This window comes from Mercenaria mercenaria, chromosome 9, assembly GCF_021730395.1.
Source record: "Mercenaria mercenaria strain notata chromosome 9, MADL_Memer_1, whole genome shotgun sequence".
NCBI classification, from domain to species: domain Eukaryota; kingdom Metazoa; phylum Mollusca; class Bivalvia; order Venerida; family Veneridae; genus Mercenaria; species Mercenaria mercenaria.
The window spans coordinates 83,222,406-83,249,675 of NC_069369.1; the positions used below are offsets into that span (position 1 = coordinate 83,222,406).

General features: G+C 36.1%; 2 protein-coding genes across 5 annotated transcripts in view; both read left to right on the plus strand.

The window, feature by feature from the left end:
- The window catches only part of LOC123547611 (uncharacterized), a 107,348-nt gene that overhangs the window by 11,300 nt on the left and 68,778 nt on the right, over nucleotides 1-27,270 (plus strand). For 2 of the 4 annotated variants that reach the window (XM_045334861.2, XM_053551902.1), the window contains exon 1: nucleotides 22,704-22,970. The exons of 1 other annotated variant lie outside the window; for it this stretch is intronic. The gene's annotated coding sequence lies outside the window, so the exon portion shown is untranslated. Of the gene's footprint in view, nucleotides 1-22,689; nucleotides 22,971-27,270 lie in introns of those variants that run through there. One more of the 4 variants, XM_053551900.1, reaches the window with a different exon arrangement.
- LOC123546335 (solute carrier family 46 member 3-like) lies at nucleotides 5,389-11,025 on the plus strand. Its single transcript, XM_053551904.1, has 2 exons — nucleotides 5,389-5,705; nucleotides 8,980-11,025. Exon 2 carries the CDS (start codon nucleotides 9,870-9,872, stop codon nucleotides 10,509-10,511), a length of 642 nt encoding a protein of 213 aa, XP_053407879.1. The 5' UTR covers nucleotides 5,389-5,705; nucleotides 8,980-9,869; the 3' UTR covers nucleotides 10,512-11,025.

The following is a 27,270-nucleotide window of genomic DNA, read 5'->3' on the forward strand; positions in this document are numbered from 1 at the left end:
TTCATCATTTAAATATGTGTTTTTAAATTTCTATCTATTACCTTTTTTTCAGGTTGGATAATCATTATCTATATTGCTAAGGTGTCTGTAAATTTGATGTAACTGGTGTAATATAAGCATGGAGTTATTTTTTTTTACAATTTACCAAAAATCTATTGCAAATTTTTCATCTACCATATTGACATTGTATATTGGCATTTTTCTATCTAATTTAGGCCATTCTCCACTTAACTTATTTGTTTTTATATGTGATAAAAAACTTTAAACTGTTGTTTTATTTGATATGTTACTACACTCAAGAAAAACAAAAATAACGTTTTTCAAGGCAAATATTTCAGTTTTGTAACTTGTAGTCCAAGAAATCCGTGCATAAAAAGGGGCAAATTGTGCACCTTCTTTGAAAAGCATGAAACTTGGCATAGTAGTAGATAAATATTATACGCTTCATTCAAGACAGGGAAGCGGTTTGTGGAAATCCAAGATGGCCACCAAAATCCAAGATGGTCACCATAATTCAGTATACTAAGAAAATGGCAAAACAAGAGTGTGTATCCTGTAAAAAAGCTTTGGAATAATAGTAGAATATATACTACGCTTCGAATAAATTTGCGATTTATATCGAAAAATCAATATGGCTGCCAAAATCAATGATGGCCGCCAAAACTCTTTTATTTGGAAATGGCGAAATAATTGATTACATCACGATAAAGGATGTTATTTGGAACAGTTATATAAAATATATACCCTTATGTAATCAAGACATAAACTATTATGGCCATTATATTCCAAGACGGCCAGCAGTATGAATCTACTATAAATATTCACTACTGACACTTGATTGTCTTTTCTAAAGTATACAAGCCATGTTATATATATTGTCCGGACTAAAAAAAAAATATTATCTTATCCTATGTTACTTGTAATATTGTATGCAGATTTCTTGATGTACTTTGATCATTAATAATTAAATATGATCTAAAATAGTGGATTCGTTTGTGATATTTGAAGTATAACCACTGTCACATTGTGCAAGAGCAGCTTGTGCTGCAATTCATGTTGTTCAAAATCAATCAAATGTTAGTAAATTTCAAAGATTTGTGAACCACCATTTCTTCTGACCCATATGATTTTTAAAAGCCAGTTCTGTAACAAAATATGAGGCCACATACAAACTATATCATCATGATATAGAAGTGTGTGTACTGTAAATTGATCATGTGCTTTAGAACTCATTAGACATTATATGGATGTTTTAGCATTCAGATTAAAAATATCCATTTAAATGGAAGATTCAGCAAGGACTAAACAAGCAGCTCAAGTGCCATTTGTACATGAACACACAGATATAGTTATTCATTTGTTCAAAATGAAGCTGAATTCTTCATGACAGAAACTGTTATAGCACAGAAAAGAATCAAATACACACAAATTTCTGACATAATAATGGTTCATGCATGCAATTAAACCTTGACAAGAGGCCATTTTGTCCTTTGAGAGAAATATTCAACAAAAACTTCATCATTATATTTTATATTGGTATACATAGAAAGTAACTCAGAATCTGTCCTACCTCAAAGAGGAGCCAGTAAGCATGACCCCCAAAAATGTTAAGGATAAAAGTTTGTACAGTTTCTGTGATGCAAAATTCTTCAACTGTCACTGCCAGGAAACGCCGACAGAGTCAAGTTTTTATTGTACTTTCAACATGAATACCACAACCAAATATTCTGAGAACTAAATACAGAGAATGTGTTGTGTCTTGAGTGAAATGTCTTAAGAAGAAAATTGTCTATGCTACTGACATCAGACAAAAACTCTCCATCTTAAATTTGACCTAGTGACCTATTTTAGACCAAAAATGATACAGTTTGGAACTTCACTTAGATTTTATACAGACAGTCTGACCAGATTTCACATTGATCAAGTAAAAAATGTTGCCTCTTTAAGTTGTAAAAAGATTTTTCTATGATTATTACTAGTAACTTAGTTTGGTAACCTGGACAACCAACTTTGAACTTGGCCTTGTTTTATAACATGAACATTCTGATAAGGTTTCATATAGAAAAGGTAGAAAATATGGCTTCAAAAGTGTTTACAAGGCTTTCTTTGACCTAGTTTAGGACGCCAGATGACATAGTTACAAACATGGCGTACTCACAGACTACATAAAATAAACACTCTTGACTCCCTTTCATGTCAACCAAATATAAACTATGCCTGCCTCCAGAATGTTAACAAGGTTTTTCTATTATTTGGCCAAAAGACCTATTTTTTGACCCCAGACCACCCAGATTTAAAGCCCTGCTCCGCAGCTATTCAAATTCTTTTGTGTGTATGCAACCCATTATTACAATAGGTAACAGTTAACGGCCACGTGCCACACTTTAGCACGCAAAACCACAGATATTTCATATAGAATTTTATATAAAATAGACTGTATTTTGACAGGCGCCACTGTTCATATTCAGGATTGTCATGCTTTTTCAGTGACAATTCAAGGTTAAAAGGTGGGACGGGCGCAGGGCTTTAAATCTGGCCTAGCCTTCATCAAGACAAACATTCAAATCAAGACAATGATCAGGGAGAAAACATGGCCTCTAGAGTGTTAACAAGGTTTTTCTCTGATTTGACCAAGTGAACTAGTTTTTGACCCAAGACCACCGAGTTTGAAACCAGACCTAGCATTTATCAATACAGACATTCAAATCAAGTTTCACATTCAGATCAAGTTTCATGGATGACAGAGTCAAACTTTTTACTTCTAGACTGCTAGCAGTGACTGTGGACAGAGGGCTACAACAACAGCTAGCCTTGAGCACTTTGTTCAACCATGCATTTAAATGCACTCTATGGCTTTTCATTTGCAGTGATATTTGAAAACAACAAAATATTGGCAAACTGGTGGATGCTCCCTGAAGTATGATTGTTAAAAGAATTATATTAAGAATAAAAGCGGAATTCATCGACTGGGCACATACCTCATTTTAGTAGTGAAGCTTCTTACAGCTCCAGCAAGTAGTTGTTGAGAAAATGCATGCACAAGAAATTTACAACTCTTTCCCACAAAATCAGTCAGGGGCTGCTGAGGAATACTCCTGAGATGGTACCATAGTTTACTATAATAGATAATCAAAGGGCATTAACACAGTGGAAATAATCAGACCAGAACTAAAGATAATGTGCGCATCTCCTTTTGAAATCGAAGCTTCCTATGAAGTTTTGTTGAATTCCAGCCAGAAGTTACATAGAAATCTCAGGATATGGCGTTATAGTTTACTAATGTTGAATACTCAAAGGACAATAAATCAGTGACAATTCATCCGACTGGAGCATGAAGACAATTTGCACATCTCCTATTTGCCATGAAGCTTCCTATAAAGTTTTGCTGAATTCCAGCAAATGGCTGCTAATGAACACTAGGGAGAAGAAATGGTGCTATAGAATACCCATGTTAAAACAAGAAGCTGCGTTCAATAAACGCTTGATGCCCTCAGTGGCAGCCTTGTCGATAGATTTTGCACCTAAGTCCAAAACGAGGTCAAGGTCAAACTGAGGTCAGGTGATGTTTGAAGATGAGGAATGGTCACATGTTACATCTGCATTAGTATTAAGTCATTCTAGTAAGGGGTACTGATGCTAGACGAAACGGTCCCATTTGGTTAAACAAGAGATGGCCCATATAAAGCACCCTAAGTCCAAAATGAGGTCAAGGTCAAGGTCAAACTGAGGTCAGGTGATGTCTGAAGATAAGGAATGGTCACAGGTTACATCTGCATTAGTATCAAGTCATTCTAGTAAGGGGTATTGATGCTAGACGAAACGGTCCCATTTGGTTAACCTCGTACGGACGGACGGACGAACGAACGAACGAACGGACGGACAGGACAATCACTACATGCCTCCCGAATCAGTAGATGCTGGGGGCATAAAAATATAATCTGTGAAAAATCATCGGATCAGAACATGAAGGCATAATGCCCATCTCCTCTTGAAAATGAATCTTCCTATGAACTTTCACTGAATTCCAGCCAATGGTTGCTGAGAAGTACTCTGAACAAAAATTGTGGGATGAACAGACACACAGGCGGGTATTCTGACAGACTGACAAAGCGGCAACTACAAGCTTCCCCTTAAGAAAGTATACACATAAGATCTGCTAACCCGTGTCAATGTTTCAACTTGGAACCACAACAGTACCATTTTCATACATAGATAGCTCATGATTCTGGAAATTACCTGGCATGGCTTTGATAAAGCAAAAATGAGGAAAATGCAACTGAGGCTTGTGTTATGAAAACCTTTCCAGTGATTTAACCCTTACCCTGCTAAATTTCTATTATGAAATTGTCCATCTTTCAATTTGGACGGTACCACTGTTAAAAGGCGTGCTTACCAAAAAGATACTGATTGAATAGCGAACAGTGCAGATCTTGATCCGACTGCATGGATGTGCAGGTTGATCATGATCTACACTGGTCGCAAAGGCAGAATCAATCGTGTCGAGCATGATAATGGTTAAAACATATTGAGAACAAGATAAAACAAGCTGACTTCAAAATGTGATCTGACCTTGGACCTGGTGACCTGGAATATGAATGTACATGTATCTTTTAATAATATTATGATTAACATTTATACATAGCTATTTGACAGCATCTGTGACTCAAACAAAGATTTGGGGGTGGGGGGGTTATTAAACCAATCTGATGTTCTAAATTTCAAAATCTTTGAAATAAATCTGAAAATTACATTAAGATTTAAACCCTACATATATGTACTGCAGTTTATTATATAAAACATACTTCAAAGCTTAATCAATTATGATAGTTTGGTTGGATGATCAATTTCGCTGTGCAGTATTTACACCTGATAAAACAAGGAAATACCATGTTTATCTACAATATGAAGGTCACAATCTTAAAACATGTGAGCAGTTTGATAACTTACTTTCAAAAAGATACAGGCAAACATCAGTTATAGCAACCCCATTATCTGTCTGAATTTTTTAATTTAGTATCGTATCATAATGTTAATGAGTGTTTCAACAAAGATTGGATTTTATTTGCTATATTTACTACAAACATGCGGCAATAGGATAACATATCATTTTAAATACAAGTATATACAGTTTGGTGCAGCTTATCACTGATATCAATTGCGCGCAATTACAAAACATATCACTGACGTCTAAAATTAAAATAATTATGCAAGTCTAAATGCACCTTCAGTATTACATATCTCAGCAAACTTTCCAGCTGCAAGGTGTGAAGTATAAATAACATGAACACATTCTACTGGTCCCAAAGAGTTCACTATAACCTAAGTTTTACTGTATATATAGGTGTGTATGTATATACAAATATCTAATTGTTAGTAAATTATGTTAGGTTACATACAAGGGACTTTATAACTTTGTAAGTAATCAAAAATTTCAGTGAATCTGTTGTCAAATATTTCACACATTATGAAAATGATGATTGAAGAGCCTGTTAGTGAAACCAAACTTGACCAGTGGTGACATAATACAGTGATTGAAGTATTATTTACAGTACAACACTGTGTGAGTTTAATAGTCAAATTAACCAGAGCAACTGGGTATCAATGGTTGCTGCAAGAGATGATGAAGATTATCCTGATAAGAGGATCAACGCTGCAACTGCTGGATTTATAGTGTTAAGCCATTCCTTTTCAAACATACAGAGCAGGTAAAGATTTTCATTTAGAATGGCAGGGGGATTCTTAAAGGGAAGTTTCTTCTTTTTTATTTGTTTGTTTGTTTTGGGTTTAACGCCTTTTTCAATAGTATTTCAGTCTCTTCTTTTTTAAAATCTAATATCATGAAATAAAAAATTCTTACAACAAAAGAACATCCTTCATCCTTCAACAGTATAACTTACCAAACACTAAAGGTGCATATAATGTACTTTAAATATTATAGAATGTCATATAATATTATTTTTGTTGACTTTTAAAGTACATGCAAAAATAAAACAGGACATTACACTATTCCTAAAAGTACATATTTCACTTAAATGTAGCACAATTTCAAAGTCGATTAAAGAATGATATCATTAAAGGCAATATAAAGATACAGAGAAAATTCAAAATTGGTACTACATTATCATCAAGGATCATAAATTATGTCAACATCAAAAGGTTTTTTTTTTTTTTTTTTTTTTTTTTTTTTTTGAAAGATCTGTAAGGTACATATAAGTTAATACTGACTATAACTTACAGAACTTTGTTTTTACATTTGAATTACTGATAGTAACAAAAGATATTATTTTACTAATTTCCAAAAACTTTGCAAATATCTGGAGGCACAGCGCTTTAAACAAAACTAAGCACTTCTTCCACGCAAATATGTGTCAAATTATGAGATGCAATTCAGACTCAAGCACTAAAAAAACAAGGAAACAGATTCATGAATCAGATAAATATATACACAAAATTATACCCTTTTTTAGGTAGACTTTAAACACAGTAGTCAACATCAAATGCAGAACAAACTTCCATAACCACAGATCCCCTCTCTAAATTCCAGTCTGTTTAGTTCTGCCCATTGTTTTCTCGTTTAGGGCAAACCCATTTGTTTGTCTGGGTACCATACGCCGCTTTTCATGGAATTGCACATTGTGCATCATTGAAGGTTCCATGTGCACCGCTGTATGAACACATCTGCGGATGTTTCTAAATTATATTCTGGTACTTATAACATGTGTAAATGTTGAGTTCTGCTCAACCCAGGGCTAGAGGGCGTGGACAGTAGCTTGCATTTCCACTACCGTCCACCAACAGGCTCAATCAAACCGAGCCTGCAACATTTTCTATTATGTCGTGTTGGGCGACCTGTGGTTTTCCACTTTTTTATTCCATTGCTCAACATGGCAGACAAAGTCTCAGATTTAATTCTGTTTCATTAACCCTTACCCTGCTAAATTTCTATAATGAACTTGTCCATCTTTCAATTTGGACAGTACCATTAACTGTTAAAAGGGTAGTTTGCCAAAATGGCGAACAGTGCAGACCATGATCAGACTGCATCGATGTGCAGGCTGATCTTGGTCTGCACTGGTCACCAAGGCAGAATCACTTGCCGCTAGCAGCCTAAGGGTTTAATATTAAGATCACAAAGTTATCAACATCAATGGAAACAAGAGAGGCACTCAGGCCCTGTATTGCTCCTTTTACCCCCACAACTTAGTATCCAATTTGACCCAGATTACATTCAAAAGAATATTCTGACCATGTTTTATGTAAATCAGATAGAACATATTAACAAAATGTTTCTAAGAACTTGACCAAGTGACCTAGATATTTATCACATATGACCAAGCTTTGTCCTTGGCCTATATTTCATAACGACAAACATTTTGACATGATTTCATGAAGATCTTTTAATATACAAACAAGGCTGTTCAATTAACTGATCTAGTGGCTTAGTTTTTAACCTCATGTCCTAGTTTTGTATTTAACCTGGAATTTATAGCAACAAATACTAGGACAGAGTTTAATGAAAATCAAGGGGAAAATGTGGCTTCTGGTAAACAGTTAACCAGGCTTTTCTATAATCTGACCTAGTAACCTAGTTTTTGAAACTAGAGTACCAAGTTTCAAATTTCATTAAGACAAAAGTTCTTTCCAGGTTTCATTTGTTAGGAAGAAAATGAAACTGCTGGAGTGTTAACAAGGTTGGTCTATGGTCTTACCTTGTTTCTGACCTCAGATAATCCAGTATTTTATCTAGATTTCACTGAAAAAAAACAACATTCCCACAAAGTTATATGAAGATCAGGTAGAAAAGGTTAACAGAGATTTGCTATAATTTGAATGAGTGACCTAGTTTTTACCCAAGATATTATAGTTTTAAACTTTTTTGGTCTTGATAGACTTCATCTTCAAAAAATAAAACAGAAAGATTTTTTTTCTTCTTTTTGGAACAACATTTTTGACTTATACCAATGAGTCTAAATGTTAAAAATAAGCCTATTAAAATTAAGAAAATGGCAATTAATAAGCAATGTGATAAGTACACCATGCTCAGTTTTACCTTTCTGAAAAAAAATCTTCAAGGTGATATCAATCAACAAGTTATCTGTAACAGAATTTGTTTTTTAAACAAAACCAAAACAAAATTTATCAGTTTTCCTATCATTTCACCTTTTGGCCTAGTTTTTGACACCAAATGACCTACTTTTAATCAAGGCCTAGATTACATAAAGACAAATGTTCCACCCAAGTATCAATAGGATTTTGCCAAAAACTGATATCTCTAATAGTCAAGTTGTGGGGGACAGAGGATGGATACATCAACCTCACCCTGAACCTTTGCTTCCGGTCAGCTACAAAAAAAGGAAGGGGTAGGCTTTATATGCCTTGGTCAAACTGACGAGAGGAATCTATATTCAGTCTACATCAGTACCCAATTTTTTTTATTATGAAACAGCTTTTGTACTGGGTATTAACCTTAAGCTTGCTGACACCGAGAGATTCTGTCATTGCAACCAGTGCAGGCATGTCCATGCTGATCATGGTCTACACTGTTTGCTATTCATTCAATAAAATTTTCATTGAACACCCCTTTGAATAATATACGGTACTTCCCAAAATGGATGATGGACCAGTCCAGTTTGGAAATTTAATAGGGTAAATGTATATTTCATGACAGTTGTCTTTGAGGGTCACTGACCGTTCCAAGGCGGTGCCCCACTGTGTTCCTTTGTTTGTTCGTATCGTCTTATGTGTTGGCTTTGTGTGCGTGTGTGTTGTTCGTTTTGTCCTTATGTGTTGGCTTTGTGTGTGTGTGTGTGTGTGTGTGTGTGTGTGTGTGTGTGTGTTTGGTGCACGCGTCTGCGTGCTGGGGGTTTCGTTTTGAGGAGGCTACGTTTTTGGTGCGTGGCATTCCCTGTTTGATATTTTTCTTTGTTTTTTTGAATTACCTGTCCTTGTGTATTGTTGAGCTCTCTTTATTTGTTTCAGTGGGCTTCATCTCAGCAAGGACACAAAGTGACATCTTTTTCAACCAGAGAAACATACATGGTCAGTCTTCAACCAGAGACACAAAATGTCAGCTGAGACAGATCCCTTAATACAGACAGAGCAGACAAAAGAAGACAGGAGTGTTTCAATAAAATGGAAATATATAACTATTCTTCCTGCAATGTTCTGCACCTTTATTGGAGGAGGAATTTTCAATTTTATCATTAATGAGTGGACTCAGAATAAAATTCAAAATGAGAAATTCCCAAATACGACAATTAAGAATAATTTTGAAGCTTGCAATAATACCAACCATTCTGATCCAGTGTACATCAACTATAAAGCTGTACAACAGGATACTTCTATATGGCTGCTGTATTATTCAATTGCACAACATATTCCTATGTTCTGTGTAAACACACAATTGACAGGATATACTGACACATATGGGCGCAAGTTTCTATTCATACTTTCTACATTTGGAGCATGTGCTAAATACTGTGTAATAACAGTGGTCATACATTTCAATGCATCTTTATTGTACGTTGTGGCTATGTATGCATTTGACGGTCTACTGGGTAGTTCATATGCACTTTTTGCTGTGTCGTTCTCATATGTAGCTGACATAACACACCAAGACAATCATCGTGTTCTTGGTGTGGTAATTATCGAAGCAACTCTCATGGCTTCAGCAATATTTTCCAGTCTGCTGTCAGGATATTTCATTGAAACTTTAGGATACGGGTTTTTTAACACAGCTGTTATAAGTTCTTCAATATGTTCGTTAGGATTTTTCATAACAATTTTACTTTTACCAGAAAGTTTGGAAAAGAGCAGACGGCGACCGCCAGTGGGATTATTAGGTACCTTGAAGAACATGGTTCAGTTCTATGTCAGTGAAGATGTCAAAGGGAAACGACTCATCTATCTACTACTTCTCAGTTCTTTTTTTCTTTGCTGAAATCGCAGGCCTTAACAGAAGTAGCATTGAGACGTTGTACTTCCTTGGTCAGCCATTTTGTTGGGGACCATCCAAGATTGGAGTTTTTACAACCACAAGGTATGCTTTACTAGGAGTAGTCGGACTTGGATCCTTAAGACTGCTTCAAATATTCCTGTCAAATGAAGCTATAGCAGTGCTTAGCACAGTGTCGTATGCAGCATCATTTATGATAGAAGCTTTTGCAAAAACAAATCTTCTGATCTATATGGTTCCTGTAGTAGGGATGTTCTGCTTTCTAATGACACCCATGATAAGGGGCATGATGTCAACAATGACTGGACCAGACAAACAAGGGGCAATGTTTTCAGGCATTGCAACAATTGAGGTTCTCAGTAGTATATCTGCTTCACTCTCATTAAATGAAATTTATGCCGATACTTATTCATTCATGAATGGATTTGTATTTCTTGTGATGGCCGGATTTTGTGTGATAGATTTTGCTCTTTTATTGAATGTGTACATCTTGAGAAAGTGCAAGAATAATAATAATGAAAAGCCAAACTATGAAACTGTGAAAATTGTACAGTGATTGTCAATTAGGAGCTTGTCCTGTTTATAGACAAGAGGGAGGTTATGGCCCAAAAGATGCTCACCTGACACTGTCTTTAAATCTGGCAATTCTGTTTAGTATAGGAAACATTCATCCTGATTAGAACGCTAAAAAGAAAGAGGAAATCAAGCAGAATCATTTAAGCACTTCTGATCAAGTTTGGCTAAAATTCATAAAGCAGATCATGAAAAAAAGCCGTTTTGAAACTCCAACAGCCATAAAGTGTAGTGAAACAAAACCACTTGAAAAAACTTGAGGTTTGGTACAGACCAAGTCTGGTGAAGGCCAATCAACCCAACAAACATCTGATGTCTATACCACGTCAGATCCTGATGTTGGATCAACACTAACAAATGTTTTTCTGACTTTAGTTTCCACAACATATCATTTCAATTTTCATTAATAATTTTAATATAACAATAAAATTATTTAAACTCATCTTTTGTCATATTATACAGGTTTTAGATTCATAGTAGACAGTCGAGAACAGAAGAAATTCATCACCAGATTATGTTTTTCTGCTCTGTTGTATCTCCTAAGTTCTTCATATAATTTTTTTTTGAATGTGCTGTGCTAAGCTCACATGAACTTAGGAAATCTGACTGTCCTGTCTGACAATCAAACAGCCATTATATAAAATATTAAATAAAGCATTCATTTCTGCGATTACTCAATTATTAAGTATATTTATGTTATTCAAGTTATTTATCCTGGTATTAGTAACTGTATAAAAAAAATAATTTTTAAAAGATCGAAAATATTTTACCTTCCTGTTCATGTGCAATAATCAGGAAAGTACAACAGTCATACTTTCCACAAATTGTGTTGACAAATAATCAAAACAGTTACCCTCTATTTGTATCTCATTAATGTATTAGATCAAAATTTACTATGAGAAAGCATAAGCACACAGCTTATCTCTGCAGATTCTAACAAGAAAAAGTTTCCACTATAACTCAATCAGGCAAACTGTTGTAGAGTGAAAGATTTTCTAACATTTTCTTTTACCCATATATAGAAAACTAGCCCCATACATTAGATGACTTTTTTAAACAAATAAAAAGGCCAGAAAGAATTTTGTAGAGGGTCACCCAAGGAACACTTGTGAGAAATTATTTTAAAAATTAGGCCAGCAATTTCAGAGAAGATTTTTAAAGACATATAGAGCAAATTAGCCCTGACCCTGGCAGTCCTGGCAGCCATTTTTCTAAAATTTAACATGGTTCGAAGCATCTTTGTTGAGGGCCATCCAAGGAACATTACTGTGAAATTATTTTGAAATCCCCAACGAAGCCCCATGTGGACAACTTCACATACTTAAAATATTCCTACAAAGTTCATGATTCAAAGTAAAACCTTAAAACCCTTTATGCAAATTTTTGACTAATTTTTGACCAAGTCAAAGGCCATAACTCTGGTCTTGCTCAGTGAAACCCCAAACAAAACCACAGGCCCAAAACTTCAAATGCTGAATAACGCTCCTACAAATGTCCATAACTCTAGGTCAAATACTTTTTGAGATATTTGTGACACAAACATTTTGGCTATTTATACACATTTGTTTACTCAGGGCCACAACTCTAGTCTTAATGTGTGAAATCACAAACAAAATCCCTAGTGCACAAATTCACAGACTGAATAATAATCCTATAATGTTTGAGGTCTCTAGGTCTAACACTTTTTGAGATATGCTTGACACTAATGTATAAGGATATCTGGACAGACAACAGATCTAAGTACACCTCCTACCCCCAATGCACAATATTTTGGGGCATAAAATTTGAGCCAGGTCCATATAAGAATGCTACATATAAAGTTTGGTAACAGTATATCAAGCAGTTCATGGGAAGTGGTTTAAAAAAAATCTATTTCAAGCTCTTGCTGCACCTAAAATAAGTCAAGTTTGAAGAAACTCAAGACAGGTCAATACAAAGATGCTACAGACCAAGCCTGGTGAATATTCATCAAGCAGTTCATTATAAAAAGTTGACTTGTTTACGTGTTCTTTTTTCTATTTTAAGCTCAAGTAGCCCATAAATAGATCAATTATACTGAACAAGCCTGGCTGGTGAAGATCCACTATTAATTCTAAGTTTTGTGTATGTATTATTGCTGTTATATATGAATGTAAATTATGTTATTAATAATTTGATTCTCTTGTTCATCTTTTCTTCATTTGTCATAATTTTAAGTTTTCAGAGGAACAGTATTTATACATTTTTTGCTGTTGCTGTTGTTGGGTATATGACATATCTACACAATTATAAGTCGTATTGTGACTTTCCAGCTTTTTATGGCGGAGGATGACCCCACATGCCCCTTCGTTCATTATTTCCTCAAGGGCAGGCACCTGGGTAGAACCAACAACCTTCTGTAAGCCAGTTGGATTGCTTCCTCATATTAAAAGTTCATAGTACCAAGTAAAGGCTGAACCAATATCTGTCAGATGCAAGTGGCTCAAAGTCGGCAACCTTAACCACTCAACTACAGAGGCCCCTTCATACATTTCTGTAATGTGTAATGAGCAAAATTTTCAAATACTCACTGCTGTCATAAGAAATAAAATATGATTAAACAAAAACAAGTGGCTGAATCACTTCATATTCCAACTTGTGCAAAAGCTATATTTCTAAAATAATTAGAAAAGATCTCCAAACTAATACTACATAAATGAGCCACACCATGAGAAAACCACCATAGTGAATTTACGACCAGCATGGATCCAGACCAGCCTGGTCAGGATCCATGCTGTTCGCTTTCAAAGCCTATTGCAATTAGAGAAACCGTTAGCGAACAGCATGGATCCTGATTAGCGCAGGCTGGTCTGGATTCATGCTGGTCGCAAATGCACTATGTTGGTTTTCTCATGGTGCGGCTCAATTATCTTTCATCAACATTTAAACCAACAAGAAGACAATATTTAAAGCAATTGTTTCCAGACTGGCCCTTAGCTGAAAGTCTCCCAATATTCTCTCTCAAGATTCTGTTTCATACTCATGAAGAGATCACTTACCTTATATATCCAGGTATAAACGTCACATAGAACTCGTGTAACTTTCTCTAATCAATAAGATGGAACATGGCTGAATGTTATGCAGTACAAAGCTTTCTGGCGGTCCATATATACATATAGATGTCTGTTGGATGTCTGCCCAGTCAGAACCTGAATTGTAAACAACAAGCAAAATAAAGGAATGTATGAAAGACTGAATTTAAAACCATATCTAATTAAACAAGCAAATTCAATTAATTGGTATCCCCCGCCAAATGGGTTTGTGTTGAGGAATGGCAAAGAAATATATCTGGCAAAAAGTTAAGAAGCAAATAATTTCATTACATTTGAACTTAAAAGAACTAAGTCCTTAAGAGAGCACAATCAAGTAAGAAATCTGGAACGTGGGTAGTGATGGTGGAGGGGCAGGGGGTTCAACTTCACATGTTGATAAATATTCATGGAAGGTTTGAAAAATTAAGACAAGAGGGCCAAGATGACCCTAGGTTGCTCACCTGAGAAACACACTATAACACACCACACATAACAGTGTAAACATGTTTGACCAAATGATTTCATGGAAAAAAATATTCTGACCAATTATTAAAATTGGAGCAAAAAATCTTGAGTATAAATGAGTATTTTTTTTTATTTGACCTAGTGACCTAGTTTTTGACCCCAGACTACCCATATTCGAACTTGACCTAGATTTCATCAAGCCAACCATTCTGACCAAATTTTATGAAATCCAGTGTAAAATGCAGTCCCTACTGCATACACACGGTTTTTCCTTGATTTGACTTAGTGACCTAGTTTGTAAACCCAGATGACCCATATTCGAACTTGACCTAGATTTCATCAAGGCTATCATTCTGACAAAATTTCACGAAGATCAGTTGAAAAATACAGCCTCTATCGCATACACAAGATTTTTCTTTGATTTAACCTAGTGACCTACTTTTTGACCCAGATGATCCATAATTGAACTTGACCTAGATTACATCAAGGCAATCATTCTGACCAAATTTCATGAAGATTAATTGAAAAATACAGCCTCTATCGCATACAGAAGGGTTTTCTTTGATTTGACTTCATCAAGGTAATCATTCTGACTTAATTTCTGGAAGATCAATTGAAAAATATAGCCTCTATCGCATACACAAGGTTTTTCTTGGATTTGACCTAGTGACCTACTTTTTGACCCTAGATGACCCATATTCAAACTTGACCTATATTTCATCAATGCAATCGTTCTGACCAAATGTCATGAAGATCAATTGAAAAATACAGCCTCTATAGCATACACAAGGTTTTTCTTTGATTTGACCTAGTGACCTAGTTTTTGTCCCGAGATGACCCATTTTCGAACTCGGCCTAGATTTCATCAAGGCAATCATTCTGACCAATATTCATGAAGATCAATTGAAAAATACAGCCTCTATCGCATACACAAGGTTTTTCTTTGATTTGATCTAGTGACCTAGTTTTTGACCCGAGATGACCCATTTTCGAACTCGGCCTAGATTTCATCAAGGTTATCATTCTGACCAACATTCATGAAGATTAATTGAAAAATACAGCCTCTGTTGCATACACAAGGTTTTTCTTCGATTTGACCTAGTGACCTAGTTTTTGACCAGAGATGACCCATTTTCGAACTCGGCCTACATTTTATCAAGGTTATCATTCTGACCAATATTCATGAAGATCAATTGAAAAATACAGCCTCTATCGCATACACAAGGTTTTTCTTTGATCTGACCTAGTGACCTAGTTTTTGACCCCAGACTACCCATATTCGAACTTGACCTAGATTTCATCAAGCCAACCATTCTGACCAAATTTTATGAAATCCAGTGTAAAATGCACTCCCTACTGCATACACACGGTTTTTCCTTGATTTGACTTAGTGACCTAGTTTGTAAACCCAGATGACCCATATTCGAACTTGACCTAGATTTCATCAAGGCTATCATTCTGACAAAATTTCACGAAGATCAGTTGAAAAATACAGCCTCTATCGCATACACAAGATTTTTCTTTGATTTAACCTAGTGACCTACTTTTTGACCCAGATGATCCATAATTGAACTTGACCTAGATTACATCAAGGCAATCATTCTGACCAAATTTCATGAAGATTAATTGAAAAATACAGCCTCTATCGCATACAGAAGGGTTTTCTTTGATTTGACTTCATCAAGGTAATCATTCTGACTTAATTTCTGGAAGATCAATTGAAAAATATAGCCTCTATCGCATACACAAGGTTTTTCTTGGATTTGACCTAGTGACCTACTTTTTGACCCTAGATGACCCATATTCAAACTTGACCTATATTTCATCAATGCAATCGTTCTGACCAAATGTCATGAAGATCAATTGAAAAATACAGCCTCTATAGCATACACAAGGTTTTTCTTTGATTTGACCTAGTGACCTAGTTTTTGTCCCGAGATGACCCATTTTCGAACTCGGCCTAGATTTCATCAAGGCAATCATTCTGACCAATATTCATGAAGATCAATTGAAAAATACAGCCTCTATCGCATACACAAGGTTTTTCTTTGATTTGATCTAGTGACCTAGTTTTTGACCCGAGATGACCCATTTTCGAACTCGGCCTAGATTTCATCAAGGTTATCATTCTGACCAACATTCATGAAGATTAATTGAAAAATACAGCCTCTATTGCATACACAAGGTTTTTCTTCGATTTGACCTAGTGACCTCGTTTTTGACTAGAGATGACCCATTTTCGAACTCGGCCTACATTTTATCAAGGTTATCATTCTGACCAATATTCATGAAGATCAATTGAAAAATACAGCCTCTATCGCATACACAAGGTTTTCCTTTGATCTGACCTAGTGACCTAGTTTTTGACCTGAGATCATCCATTTTCGAACTCGGCCTAGATTTTATCAAGGTAATCATTCTGACTAAATTTCATGAAGATCAGTTGAAAAATACAGCCTCTATCGCATACACAAGCTAAATGTTGACAGACGACAGACAGACAGACAGACAACAGACGCCGGACATCGAGCGATCAGAAAAACTCACCTGAGCATTTCTCAGGTGAGCTAACAAGAGCTGTTGGAGGACAGCAACGCTGGACTATTCAACAGCCTTGGCGATTGAATGAATACGAAAGTCGAAAAGGGGCATAATTTAGTAAACAAGAGGGCCAAGATGGCCCTAGGTCGCTCACCTAAGAAACACACCATAACAGTGTAAAACATGTTTGACCTAGTGATTTCATGGAATCAAATATTCTGACCAATTGTCATTAAGATTGGACCAAAAAATTGGTCTCTTGCAATAAAACAAGTATTTTCTTAGATATGACCTAGTTTTTGATCCTAGATGACCCATGTTCAAACTCGACCTAGATTTTATCAAGGCAATCATTCTGACCAAAATTCATGAAGATCAATTGAAAAATACAGCCTCTATCACATACACAAGTTTTTTGTTTGATTTGACCAAGTGACCTAGTTTTTGACCTCAGACGACCCATATTCAAATTCGACCTAGATTTCATTAAGGCTATCATCCTGACCAAATTTCATAAAAATCAATTGAAAAAAAACAGTCTCTATTGCATACACCTGATTTTTCTTTAATTGGACCTAGTGACCTAGTTTTTGACCTCAGATAACCCATATTCAAACTCGACCTAGATTTCATCAAGGCAATCACTCTGACCAAATGTCATGAAGATCAATTGAAAAATACATCCTCTATTGCATACACAAGTTTTTTCTTCGATGTGACCTAGTTTTTGATCCCAGATGACCCATTTTCAAAGTCGGCCTAGATTTTATCAAGGTAATCATTCTGGCTAAATTTCATGAAGATCAGTTGAAAAATACAGCCTCTATTGCATACACAAGGTTTTTCTTTGATTTGACCTAGTGACCTAGTTTTTGATCCCAGATGATCTATTTTCAAACTTTGTCTAAATTTCATCAAGGTAATCATTCTGACCAATATTCATGAAGATCAATTGAATAATACAGCCTCTATTGCATACACAAGGTTTTTCTTTGATTTGACCTAGTGACCTAGTTTTTGACCCGAGATGACCCATTTTCAAACTCGTCCTAGATTTTACCAAGGTAATCATTCTGACTAAAATTCATGAAGATCAATTGAAAAATACCGCCTCTATCGCAAACACAACGCTTTTATTTTATTTGTCCTAGTGACCTAGTTTTTGACCCGAGATGACCCATTTTCAAACTCGGCCTAGATTTTATCAAGGTAATCATTCTGACCAAAATTCATGAAGATAAATTGAAAAATACAGCCTCTATCGCATACACAAGGTTTTTCTTTGATTTGACCTAGTGACCTAGTTTTTGACCCGAGATGACCCATTTTCGAACTCATCCTAGATTTCATCAAGGTTATCATTCTGACCAAAATTCATGAAGATTAATTGAAAAATACAGCCTCCATCGCATACACAAGCTAAATGTTGACAGACGACAGACGCCGGACATTGAGCGATCAGAAAAACTCACGTGAGCTAAAAAGCAAAACAGGGTTATGGAACCTACACAGTGCTTATCAGCTCATGACAGTGGACAAGTGTGTGAAGTTTCAATCCATTCCCATTAGTGGGTACTGAGATACCAGCTTACATATAAGAATTTAACCCAAAACTCCTAAGCTGAAAAAGGGGCATAATTTTGTAAAAAAAGCAAAATAAACGAATGGGACCTGCTTTGTGCACGTCAGATCCTGACAGTGAACAAGTGTGTGAAGTTTCAATCCATTCCAGTTAGTGAGTACTGAGATACCAGCTTACATACAAAAACTTTAACCAAAAAATTCTAAGTCGAAAAAGGGGCATAATTTTGTAAAAAAGCAAAATAGAGTTATGGAACCTGTGCAATGTAAGTCAGTTTATCACAGTGAATAAGTGTGTGACGTTTCAATCCATTCCCACAACTGGTTACTGAGATACCAGCTTACATACAAAAACCTTAACCAAAAAATTCTAAGTCGAAAAAGGGGCATAATTTTGTAAAAAAGCAAAATAGAGTTATGGAACCTGTGCAATGTAAGTCAGTTTATCACAGTGAATAAGTGTGTGACGTTTCAATCCATTCCCACAAGTGGTTGCTGAGATACCAGCTTACATACAAAAACTTAACCAAATCAGGACGCGGACGCGGATGCGGACGCCGACACATGGGCGAGTCAAATAGCTCTACTATTCTATAAATAGTCGAGCTAATGAAGAAAAGAAATTGTTGTGGGGAGGTAGGGGTGTGTGATCAGGGTGACTGGGTGGAGAAGCGAGGTGAAGGGGGGAGGGTACAACTTTGCATGTTGCTATATATTCATGAAAGGTTTAAGATTTAAACGAAGAAAAAAATTGCTTTTAAATTGTTTGGATGGAGGGGGAGGGTGTGCGACCAGGGCGGTGGGGTGACCGGGTGTGGGAACACAATTTCACATGTTGATAATAAAATGTCCATGGAAAAAGATGAAGAAGTTTATGGTGATCTAAATTCAATTTAATTTTCATAGTTCTAGGTCAAATATGTCACAAGTTATGAAGCAGAAATTGCCATATTTAAAGTACCCTATATAGTAAACACCAGAAACTTCTAAGGGCCATAACTCTGGTGTTACTTGGGCAATCTGACTGAAACTTGACGGGCCCTTTTCCCTATACTGGTGAACATGTATATGACAGACAAACAGAAATTATTATGATGACGACAAAACTATAGCCCTCCGCCTCTGGCGGGGTATAATAACCACAGTGCACTCCAGTCCTCAGGTACGTGGACATTGTGATAAGGTACATATACTCAAAAACTTTCTAACTCCACACCTGGTTTTTAGCTCATCTGATTTTTTGAAAAAGAAAAAACAATGAGTTATTGTTATCACTTGATCGGCGTCGGAGTCTTCATCGGCGTCGGCCTTGCCTGGTTAAGTTTTATGTTTAGGTCAGCTTTTCTCCTAAACTATCAAAGCTATTGCTTTAAAACTTGCAACACTTGTTCACCATCATAAGCTGACTCTGTACAGCAAAAAACATAACTCCATTCTGCTTTTTGCAAGAATTATGGCCCCTTTTGGACTTAGAAAATATCAGATTTCTTGGTTAAATTTTACGTTTAGGTGTGCTTTTCTCCTAAACTATTAAAGTTATTGCTTTGAAACTTGCAACACTTGTTCATCATCATTAGCTGACTCTGTAAAGCAAGAACCATAACTCCATCCTGCTTTTTGCAAGAATTATGGCCCCTTTTGGACTTAGAAAATATCAAAATATCAGATTTCTTGGTTAAGTTTTGAGTTTAGGTCAACTTTTCTCTTTTATGGTCTAAGCTATTGCTTTAAAACTTGAAGCAGTTATTTGCCCTTAAAAGCTGATTCTGCGCAGCAAGTACCGTAACTCTACATTGCTTTTTGCAAGAATTATGGCCCCTTTTGGACTTAGATAATCATAATAATATTTCCATTATACAGAAACAAAAAAATCAGATGAGCGTCTGCACCCGCAAGGCGGTGCTCTTGTTTGTTTTTATCTCTGCCAAAAATGAAAACTGGACACATTGTTTAATGACCAGTTCAGTTGTAAGTACCAGTAAAACATAAAAGTGATATCATCTGTATATATGACAGTTGCAATAAGGTAACCCAAAACTAAAAAGTCACAAAATGAATGCTTTGATATATGAATGGATGTTTTAATGTCTTGTTTTAAATATTGTCATGTATCCCAATTTTGGCCAAAATGACGTAGAAATTCCCTATTCCATGGTTACCAGTGTGCGTCAAATTCCCAAAATGATGAAAAAACCTGGTATGTTCTTTTTTAGCTAAAAAATTTCAGCCTCAGAGATGTTTATATGCTGTTACGGATCGAAACCTAACCAGAAATCGTGCCAGAAGTCTGTCACGCTATAATTTTATCAAATGAAATGCAATGGACTCGCATTTTACTTTAAACTATTTCTAACGCCATGAAAAATTGAGTAAATATCTGTTTTAATATTTTGCATCAAAAGTTGCTTATTTCAAAAGGAAATTACACAGTGGGTAATATTGTGAGCCTGAATTTCAAATGAAAAGCATCCTGAGCATAATTCTACTGTTGTAACAAGTGAACAAGAATTCAATCTTGATAGAAATTTGCTTCATGGAAAAGACTGTGCAAACATTAACACTTATTGACCTACAAAACAAAGGGCTCGAGTCTATGAGAAAGTGTTTAAATGATGTGGAGTTTGACCTCCTTCAGTCTCGTGCAAAAAAGTACATATAAAAGATGATAACATTGTAATTCTTAGTGTCCATTGTTAAATGAAAATATTTTTGTAACAACAAACAAAAATTGTTTAACTGAACAGGTTTACAAAAATATGCACACCCCTAAAAGATTTAAGAGGCTCGAATCCAGGGTTTTTTTTCGGCTGTTTCTATAGCCGTTATTCTGCTATATTCCCATTGCCAAAAAGTATGTATTTTTCCCAAAAGGGTGCAAAAATTCCCAAACTAAATTCTGGAAAAAAAATCATCAAAATTGCACAAATATTGAACAAATCATGGACAATTATGTAATGGAAGTATGTTAAAGAGGTTGTACAATGTGAAACAAGTGTATAAGAAAGTGCTTAAACACATCCTTACTATATCCTACGGGACTAAATATTTCCTAATTTGGAACATTTACGCGTCAAAACTCCCAATTTTGGGGGTACAGGCTATGTTCCCAAATTAGCTAGAAAAAACCCTGGAATCAAGGAGAAAGCAGCATACTCTTTCGACTGCAATAGGTGTCAAGTTGCATATTACGTGCACCGTAATAAGAAGTCGCCGAGAACACCGCACATTAAAATTTCGTACAAGCAGACTTTCGTACCTTTAGTTGATTTGGAGGCTACGGGGTGTAATATTGCATTGTATGCGTTTTGTTGACCGAAACAAGTGCCTGTGGGGGGCAGGTGTTCCACATCCAGAGTGTCTGTGAACACAATAACTACCGATACTTTAAGACTTATTGGGGAATTGGGTTTTATACACATACGGCAACATCTGACTTTTGGTAATCTTCGGGTGACATAAAAAATGGCAACTGTCAGGCAAAAAAGAAATTGCAGACAGCCTTTCGTCCACCATACGCTTTAAAAATGCGCCTCCTGTATCCTACACAATATTCCGTCAACCCGTACATCAAAATACGTCCGGTATTTTTAGGTTTAGTGCCACTAACTCTAACTGTTCCTTATTTCCAAAGAAGTATAAAATACATTTATTTTTATAGCTCTTTGTTATTTCATATGAATGTTATTTCAACATTTTCTAGAATATCACATTTTCAGAGACTTATATTCTCATAAGGAAATACATTGCCACTAGAGAAAAAGAACAAGAAAAAGGGTTGATAACTTTTATATAAGAAAGTTACTGGCTTCATTAAACACAACTCTGTTCGCTTCTTTCAACGGCTCTATTCAAGACATAAATTCTTACACCACCATTTGTATCTAGCATGCGATAGGAGTATGCAGATTTTGACAGAATGCTACAAATATATACTGAACCGCAGTAGAATAAAAGAAGAAAACTATATAAAATCATTATTATTCATTAAGAAATCAATTACCGGACGACTAGAAAATCCCCCGAGGATTTGCTAGCCGTCCGGTAACCGGAGGACTAGACTGCAGGCTAGGCGTCCGGTTACCGGACGGCTAGACACTTCCTTCTTTTATTCTACTGCGGTTCAGTATATATTTGTAGCATTCTGTCAAAATCTGCATACCCCTATCGCATGCTAGATACAAATGGTGGTGTAAGAATTTATGTATTGAATAGAGCCGTTGAAAGAAGCGAACAGGGTTGTGTTTAATGAAGCCAGTAACGTTCTTATATAAAAGTTATCAACCCTTTTTCTTGTTCTTTTTCTCTAGTGGCAATGTATTTCCTTATGGGAATATAAGTCTCTGAAAATGTGATATTCTAGAAAAAAAATGTTGAAATAACATTCATATGAAATAACAAAGAGCTATAAAGATAAATGTATTTTATACTTCTTTGGAAATAAGGAACAGTTAGAGTTAGTGGCGCTAAACCTAAAAATACCGGACGTATTTTGATGTACGGGTTGACGGAATATATTGTAGGATACAGGAGGCGCATTTTTAAAGCGTTTGGTGGACGAAAGGCTGTCTGCAATTTCTTTTTTGCCTGACAGTTGCCATTTTTCATGTCACCCGAAGATTACCAAAAGTCAGATGTTGCCGTATGTGTATAAAACCCAATTCCCCAATCAGTCTTAAAGTATCGGTAGTTATTGTGTTCACGGACACTCTGGATGTGGAACACCTGCCCCCCACAGGCACTTGTATCGGTCAACAAAACGCATACAATGCAATATTACACCCCCGTAGCCTCCAGATCAACTAAAGGTACGAAAGTCTGCTTGTACGAAATTTTAATGTGCGGTGTTCTCGGCGACTTCTTATTACGGTGCACGTAATATGCAACTTGACACCTATTGCAGTCGAAAGAGTACATATTTATCTATCGATTTAAACCAGTACCGTATTCTCATCACGATTTCTGTTCGAGATATAATAAACTTTATCTGCCGTATTTTGCTGCCCACTCGGATGTCATAAATTCATTGCCATAACTTCCGCTAACAGGGTTTTCCCGGACGCAGGTTTTCTGCGTCGCTGACGCGCTTTGACTGCTTTGGACTCGCATTTTGTTGTGCCTCTGCGTCCACTGGACCCGCAAAATCGGTCACGAAACTCCTTTGCACTGAAGCTTCCTTTGCGCAGATACCCATGTAAAATGCGCAGTTTTTTACCACCGGGACCATCCCCGAATCGTGGGTGCTCATTATACACAGGTATAGACGATTTTCCAACTTCAAAACAAGTTTTGTTACCGATGTTCGCCAGTTTGGTAAAGGGAAACTACTCTCCGCGCTAACTGACACCGCTAAAATCTAAGATTGCCGTTACGTTCCGTAAAAGATCGAATGGTTTATTTTTCTATTAAACAAAATTAATTTCATATAAATTTAAAGTATTTTGATGAAAAAATATTACTAAATCACAAAAATTATGATACTAATTAAGGATCGAGTATTATCTTTAACTAAGATCAAACTGTGAACAACATAACTGACACGAGTTGACACTTAATTGCCAGTAATTACTGGCTATTTGATCATAACAAAAGGACTGTCACACCTTTTGTTATCAGTCTGAATTGAGAAGCTCATGCCATTTTGAAAGATACCATTCCGAAATACTGAATCAGCTGCTATCTAAATTAAAAAGATACAAGTTCATTCGGTTTTAGGATAAATTTTTTTTGGTAATAATGTCCATTTTCAAGATCAATAATTTGTGCACCCCCAAAAATTATTAGGGACCCTTAAATTAGCAACCATGGGAGTCCATGGACTCCCAAATAAAAAACCCGAGGGAAAACCCTGCGCTAACTATAAGGAGTTAATAAATGTCATGGCGTTAGAAATAGTTTAAAGTAAAATGCGAGTCCATTGCATTTCATTTGATAAAATTATAGCGTGACAGACTTCTGGCACGATTTCTGGTTAGGTTTCGATCCGTAACAGCATATAAACATCTCTGAGGCTGAAATTTTTTAGCTAAAAAAGAACATACCAGGTTTTTTCATCATTTTGGGAATTTGACGCACACTGGTAACCATGGAATAGGGAATTTCTACGTCATTTTGGCCAAAATTGGGATACATGACAATATTTAAAACAAGACATTAAAACATCCATTCATATATCAAAGCATTCATTTTGTGACTTTTTATACGCCCGTTTGAAAAACGGGACGTATTATGGGAACGCCCCTGGCGGGCGGGCGGGCGGGCGGCGTCCACAGACCTTGTCCGGAGCATATCTTCTACATGCATGAAGGGATTTTGATGAAACTTGGCACAGTTGTTCACCATCATGAGACGGAGTGTCATGCGCAAGAACCAGGTCCCTAGGTCTAAGGTCAAGGTCACACTTAGAGGTCAAAGGTCAAATTCAAGAATGACTTTGTCCGGAGCATATCTTCTTCATGCATAGAGGGATTTTGATGAAAGTTGGCACAATTGTTCATCATCATGAGAAGGAGTGTCATGCGCAAGAACCAGGTCCCTAGGTCTAAGGTCAAGGTCACACTTAGAGGTCAAAGGATACAAGAATGAAAACTTTGTCCGGAGCATTTCTTCTTCATGCATAGAGGGATTTTGATATAACTTGGCACAAATGTTCACCACCATGAGGCGGAGTGTCATGCGCAAGAACCAGGTCTCTAGGTCTAAGGTCAAGGTCACACTTAGAGGTCAAAGGATACAAGAATGAAAACCTTGTCCGGAGCATTTCTTCTTCATGCATAGAGGGATTTTGATATAACTTGGCACAAATGTATACCACCACGAGACGTAGTGTCATGCGCAAGAACCAGGTCCCTAGGTCTAAGGTCAAGCCACACTTAGAGGCCAAAGGTCAGATACAAGAATGACTTTGTCCGAAGCATTTCTTCTTCATGCATGGAGGGATTTTGATGTAACTTGATACAATTATACACCATCATGAGACGAAGTGTCATGCGCAGTTCCCTTCTTTAGAATTATTTCCCTTTGTTGTTACTATAAATAGCTTATATTGTAACTTTTTCATTACTAGTCGTAGGGACAAATCGAGACCACTTTTCTGTAGTACAACATGCATGCTACATCCAATTTTGAGGTGTATTTTGACCAGTCTCTACCTGGTAAAGATTTTTGTGAGGACTTACAATTTTTTTTTTTTTTTTTTTTTTTTTTTTTTTAAGATTAACTTCCCTTAGTTGTTACTATAAATAACTTATATTGTAACTTTTTTATAATTGACCGTAGGGAAAAACCAAGACCACTTTTCTGTGGTACAACATAGATGTTACTTTCCAATTTTAGGTGTATTTTAAGGTATCTCTACCTGGTAAGGAGTTTTTTTGTGGACTTCGAAAACAAAACACTTAGTTATTACTAAACAACCACAAAATTAAAATTCCATTTGCAAATACAGGTGCTAGAGTAAAGAAATTTGCTGTGACGGGCGTATATTGTGACATTCTTGCACTCTTGTTAGTTTTGGGTTACCTTATTGCAACTGTCATATATACAGATGATATCACTTTTATGTTTTACTGGTACTTACAACTGAACTGGTCATTAAACAATGTGTCCAGTTTTCATTTTTGGCAGAGATAAAAACAAACAAGAGCACCGCCTTGCGGGTGCAGACGCTCATCTGATTTTTTTGTTTCTGTATAATGGAAATATTGTCCTACCCTGTAACCCATGATTATCTAAGTCCAAAAGGGGCCATAATTCTTGCAAAAAGCAATGTAGAGTTACGGTACTTGCTGCGCAGAATCAGCTTTTAAGGGCAAATAACTGCTTCAAGTTTTAAAGCAATAGCTTAGACCATAAAAGAGAAAAGTTGACCTAAACTCAAAACTTAACCAAGAAATCTGATATTTTGATATTTTCTAAGTCCAAAAGGGGCCATAATTCTTGCAAAAAGCAGGATGGAGTTATGTTTATTGCAGTACAGAGTCAGCTAATGATGGTGAACAAGTGTTTGCAAGTTTCAAAGCAATAGCTTTAATAGTTTAGGAGAAAAATTGACCTAAACATAACACTTAACTAAGAAATCTGATATTTTCTAAGTCCAAAAGGGGCCATAATCCATGCAAAAAGCAGTATGGGTACAGAGTCAGGTATTGATGGTGAACAAGTGTTGCAAGTTTAAAGCAATAGCTTTGATAGTTTATGAGAAAAGCTGACCTAAACACAAAACGTAACCAAGAAATCTGATATATTCTAACTCCAAATGGGGCCATAATTCTTGCAAAAAGCAGGATGGAGTTATGGTTCTTGCTTTACAGAGTCAGCTAATGATGATGAACAAGTGTTGCAAGTTTCAAAGCAATAGCTTTAATAGTTTAGGAGAAAAGCTGACCTAAATGTAAAACTTAACCAAGAAATCTGATATTTTCTAAGTCCAAAAGGGGCCATAATTCTTGCAAAAAGCAGGATGGAGTTATGGTTCTTGCTTTACAGAGTCAGCTAATGATGATGAACAAGTGTTGCAAGTTTCAAAGCAATAGCTTTAATAGTTTAGGAGAAAAGCAGACCTAAACGTAAAACTTAACCAAGAAATCTGATATTTTCTAAGTCCAAAAGGGGCCATAATTCTTGCAAAAAGCAGAATGGAGTTATGTTTTTTGCTGTACAGAGTCAGCTTATGATGGTGAACAAGTGTTGCAAGTTTTAAAGCAGTAGCTTTGATAGTTTATGAGAAAAGCTGACCTAAACATAAAACTTAACCAGGCAAGGCCGACGCCGATGAAGACTCCGACGCCGGTCAAGTGATGACAATAACTCATCGTTTTTCTTTTTCCAAAAATCAGATGAGCTAAAAACCAGGTGTGGAGTTAGAAAGTTTTTGAGTATATGTACCTTATCACAATGTCCACGTACCTGAGGACTGGAGTGCACTGTGGTTATTATACCCCGCCAGAAGCGGAGGGCTATAGTTTTGTCGTCATCATAATAATTTCTGTTTGTCTGTCATATACATGTTCACCAGTATAGGGAAAAGGGCCCGTCAAGTTTCAGTCAGATTGCCCAAGTAACACCAGAGTTATGGCCCTTAGAAGTTTCTGGTGTTTACTACATGTA

What these genes read in the sequence shown, in the direction of transcription:
- LOC123546335 (XM_053551904.1), top strand. Translation starts at nt 9,870, where the DNA reads ATGTCAGTGAAGATGTCAAAGGGAAACGACTCATCTATCTACTACTTC.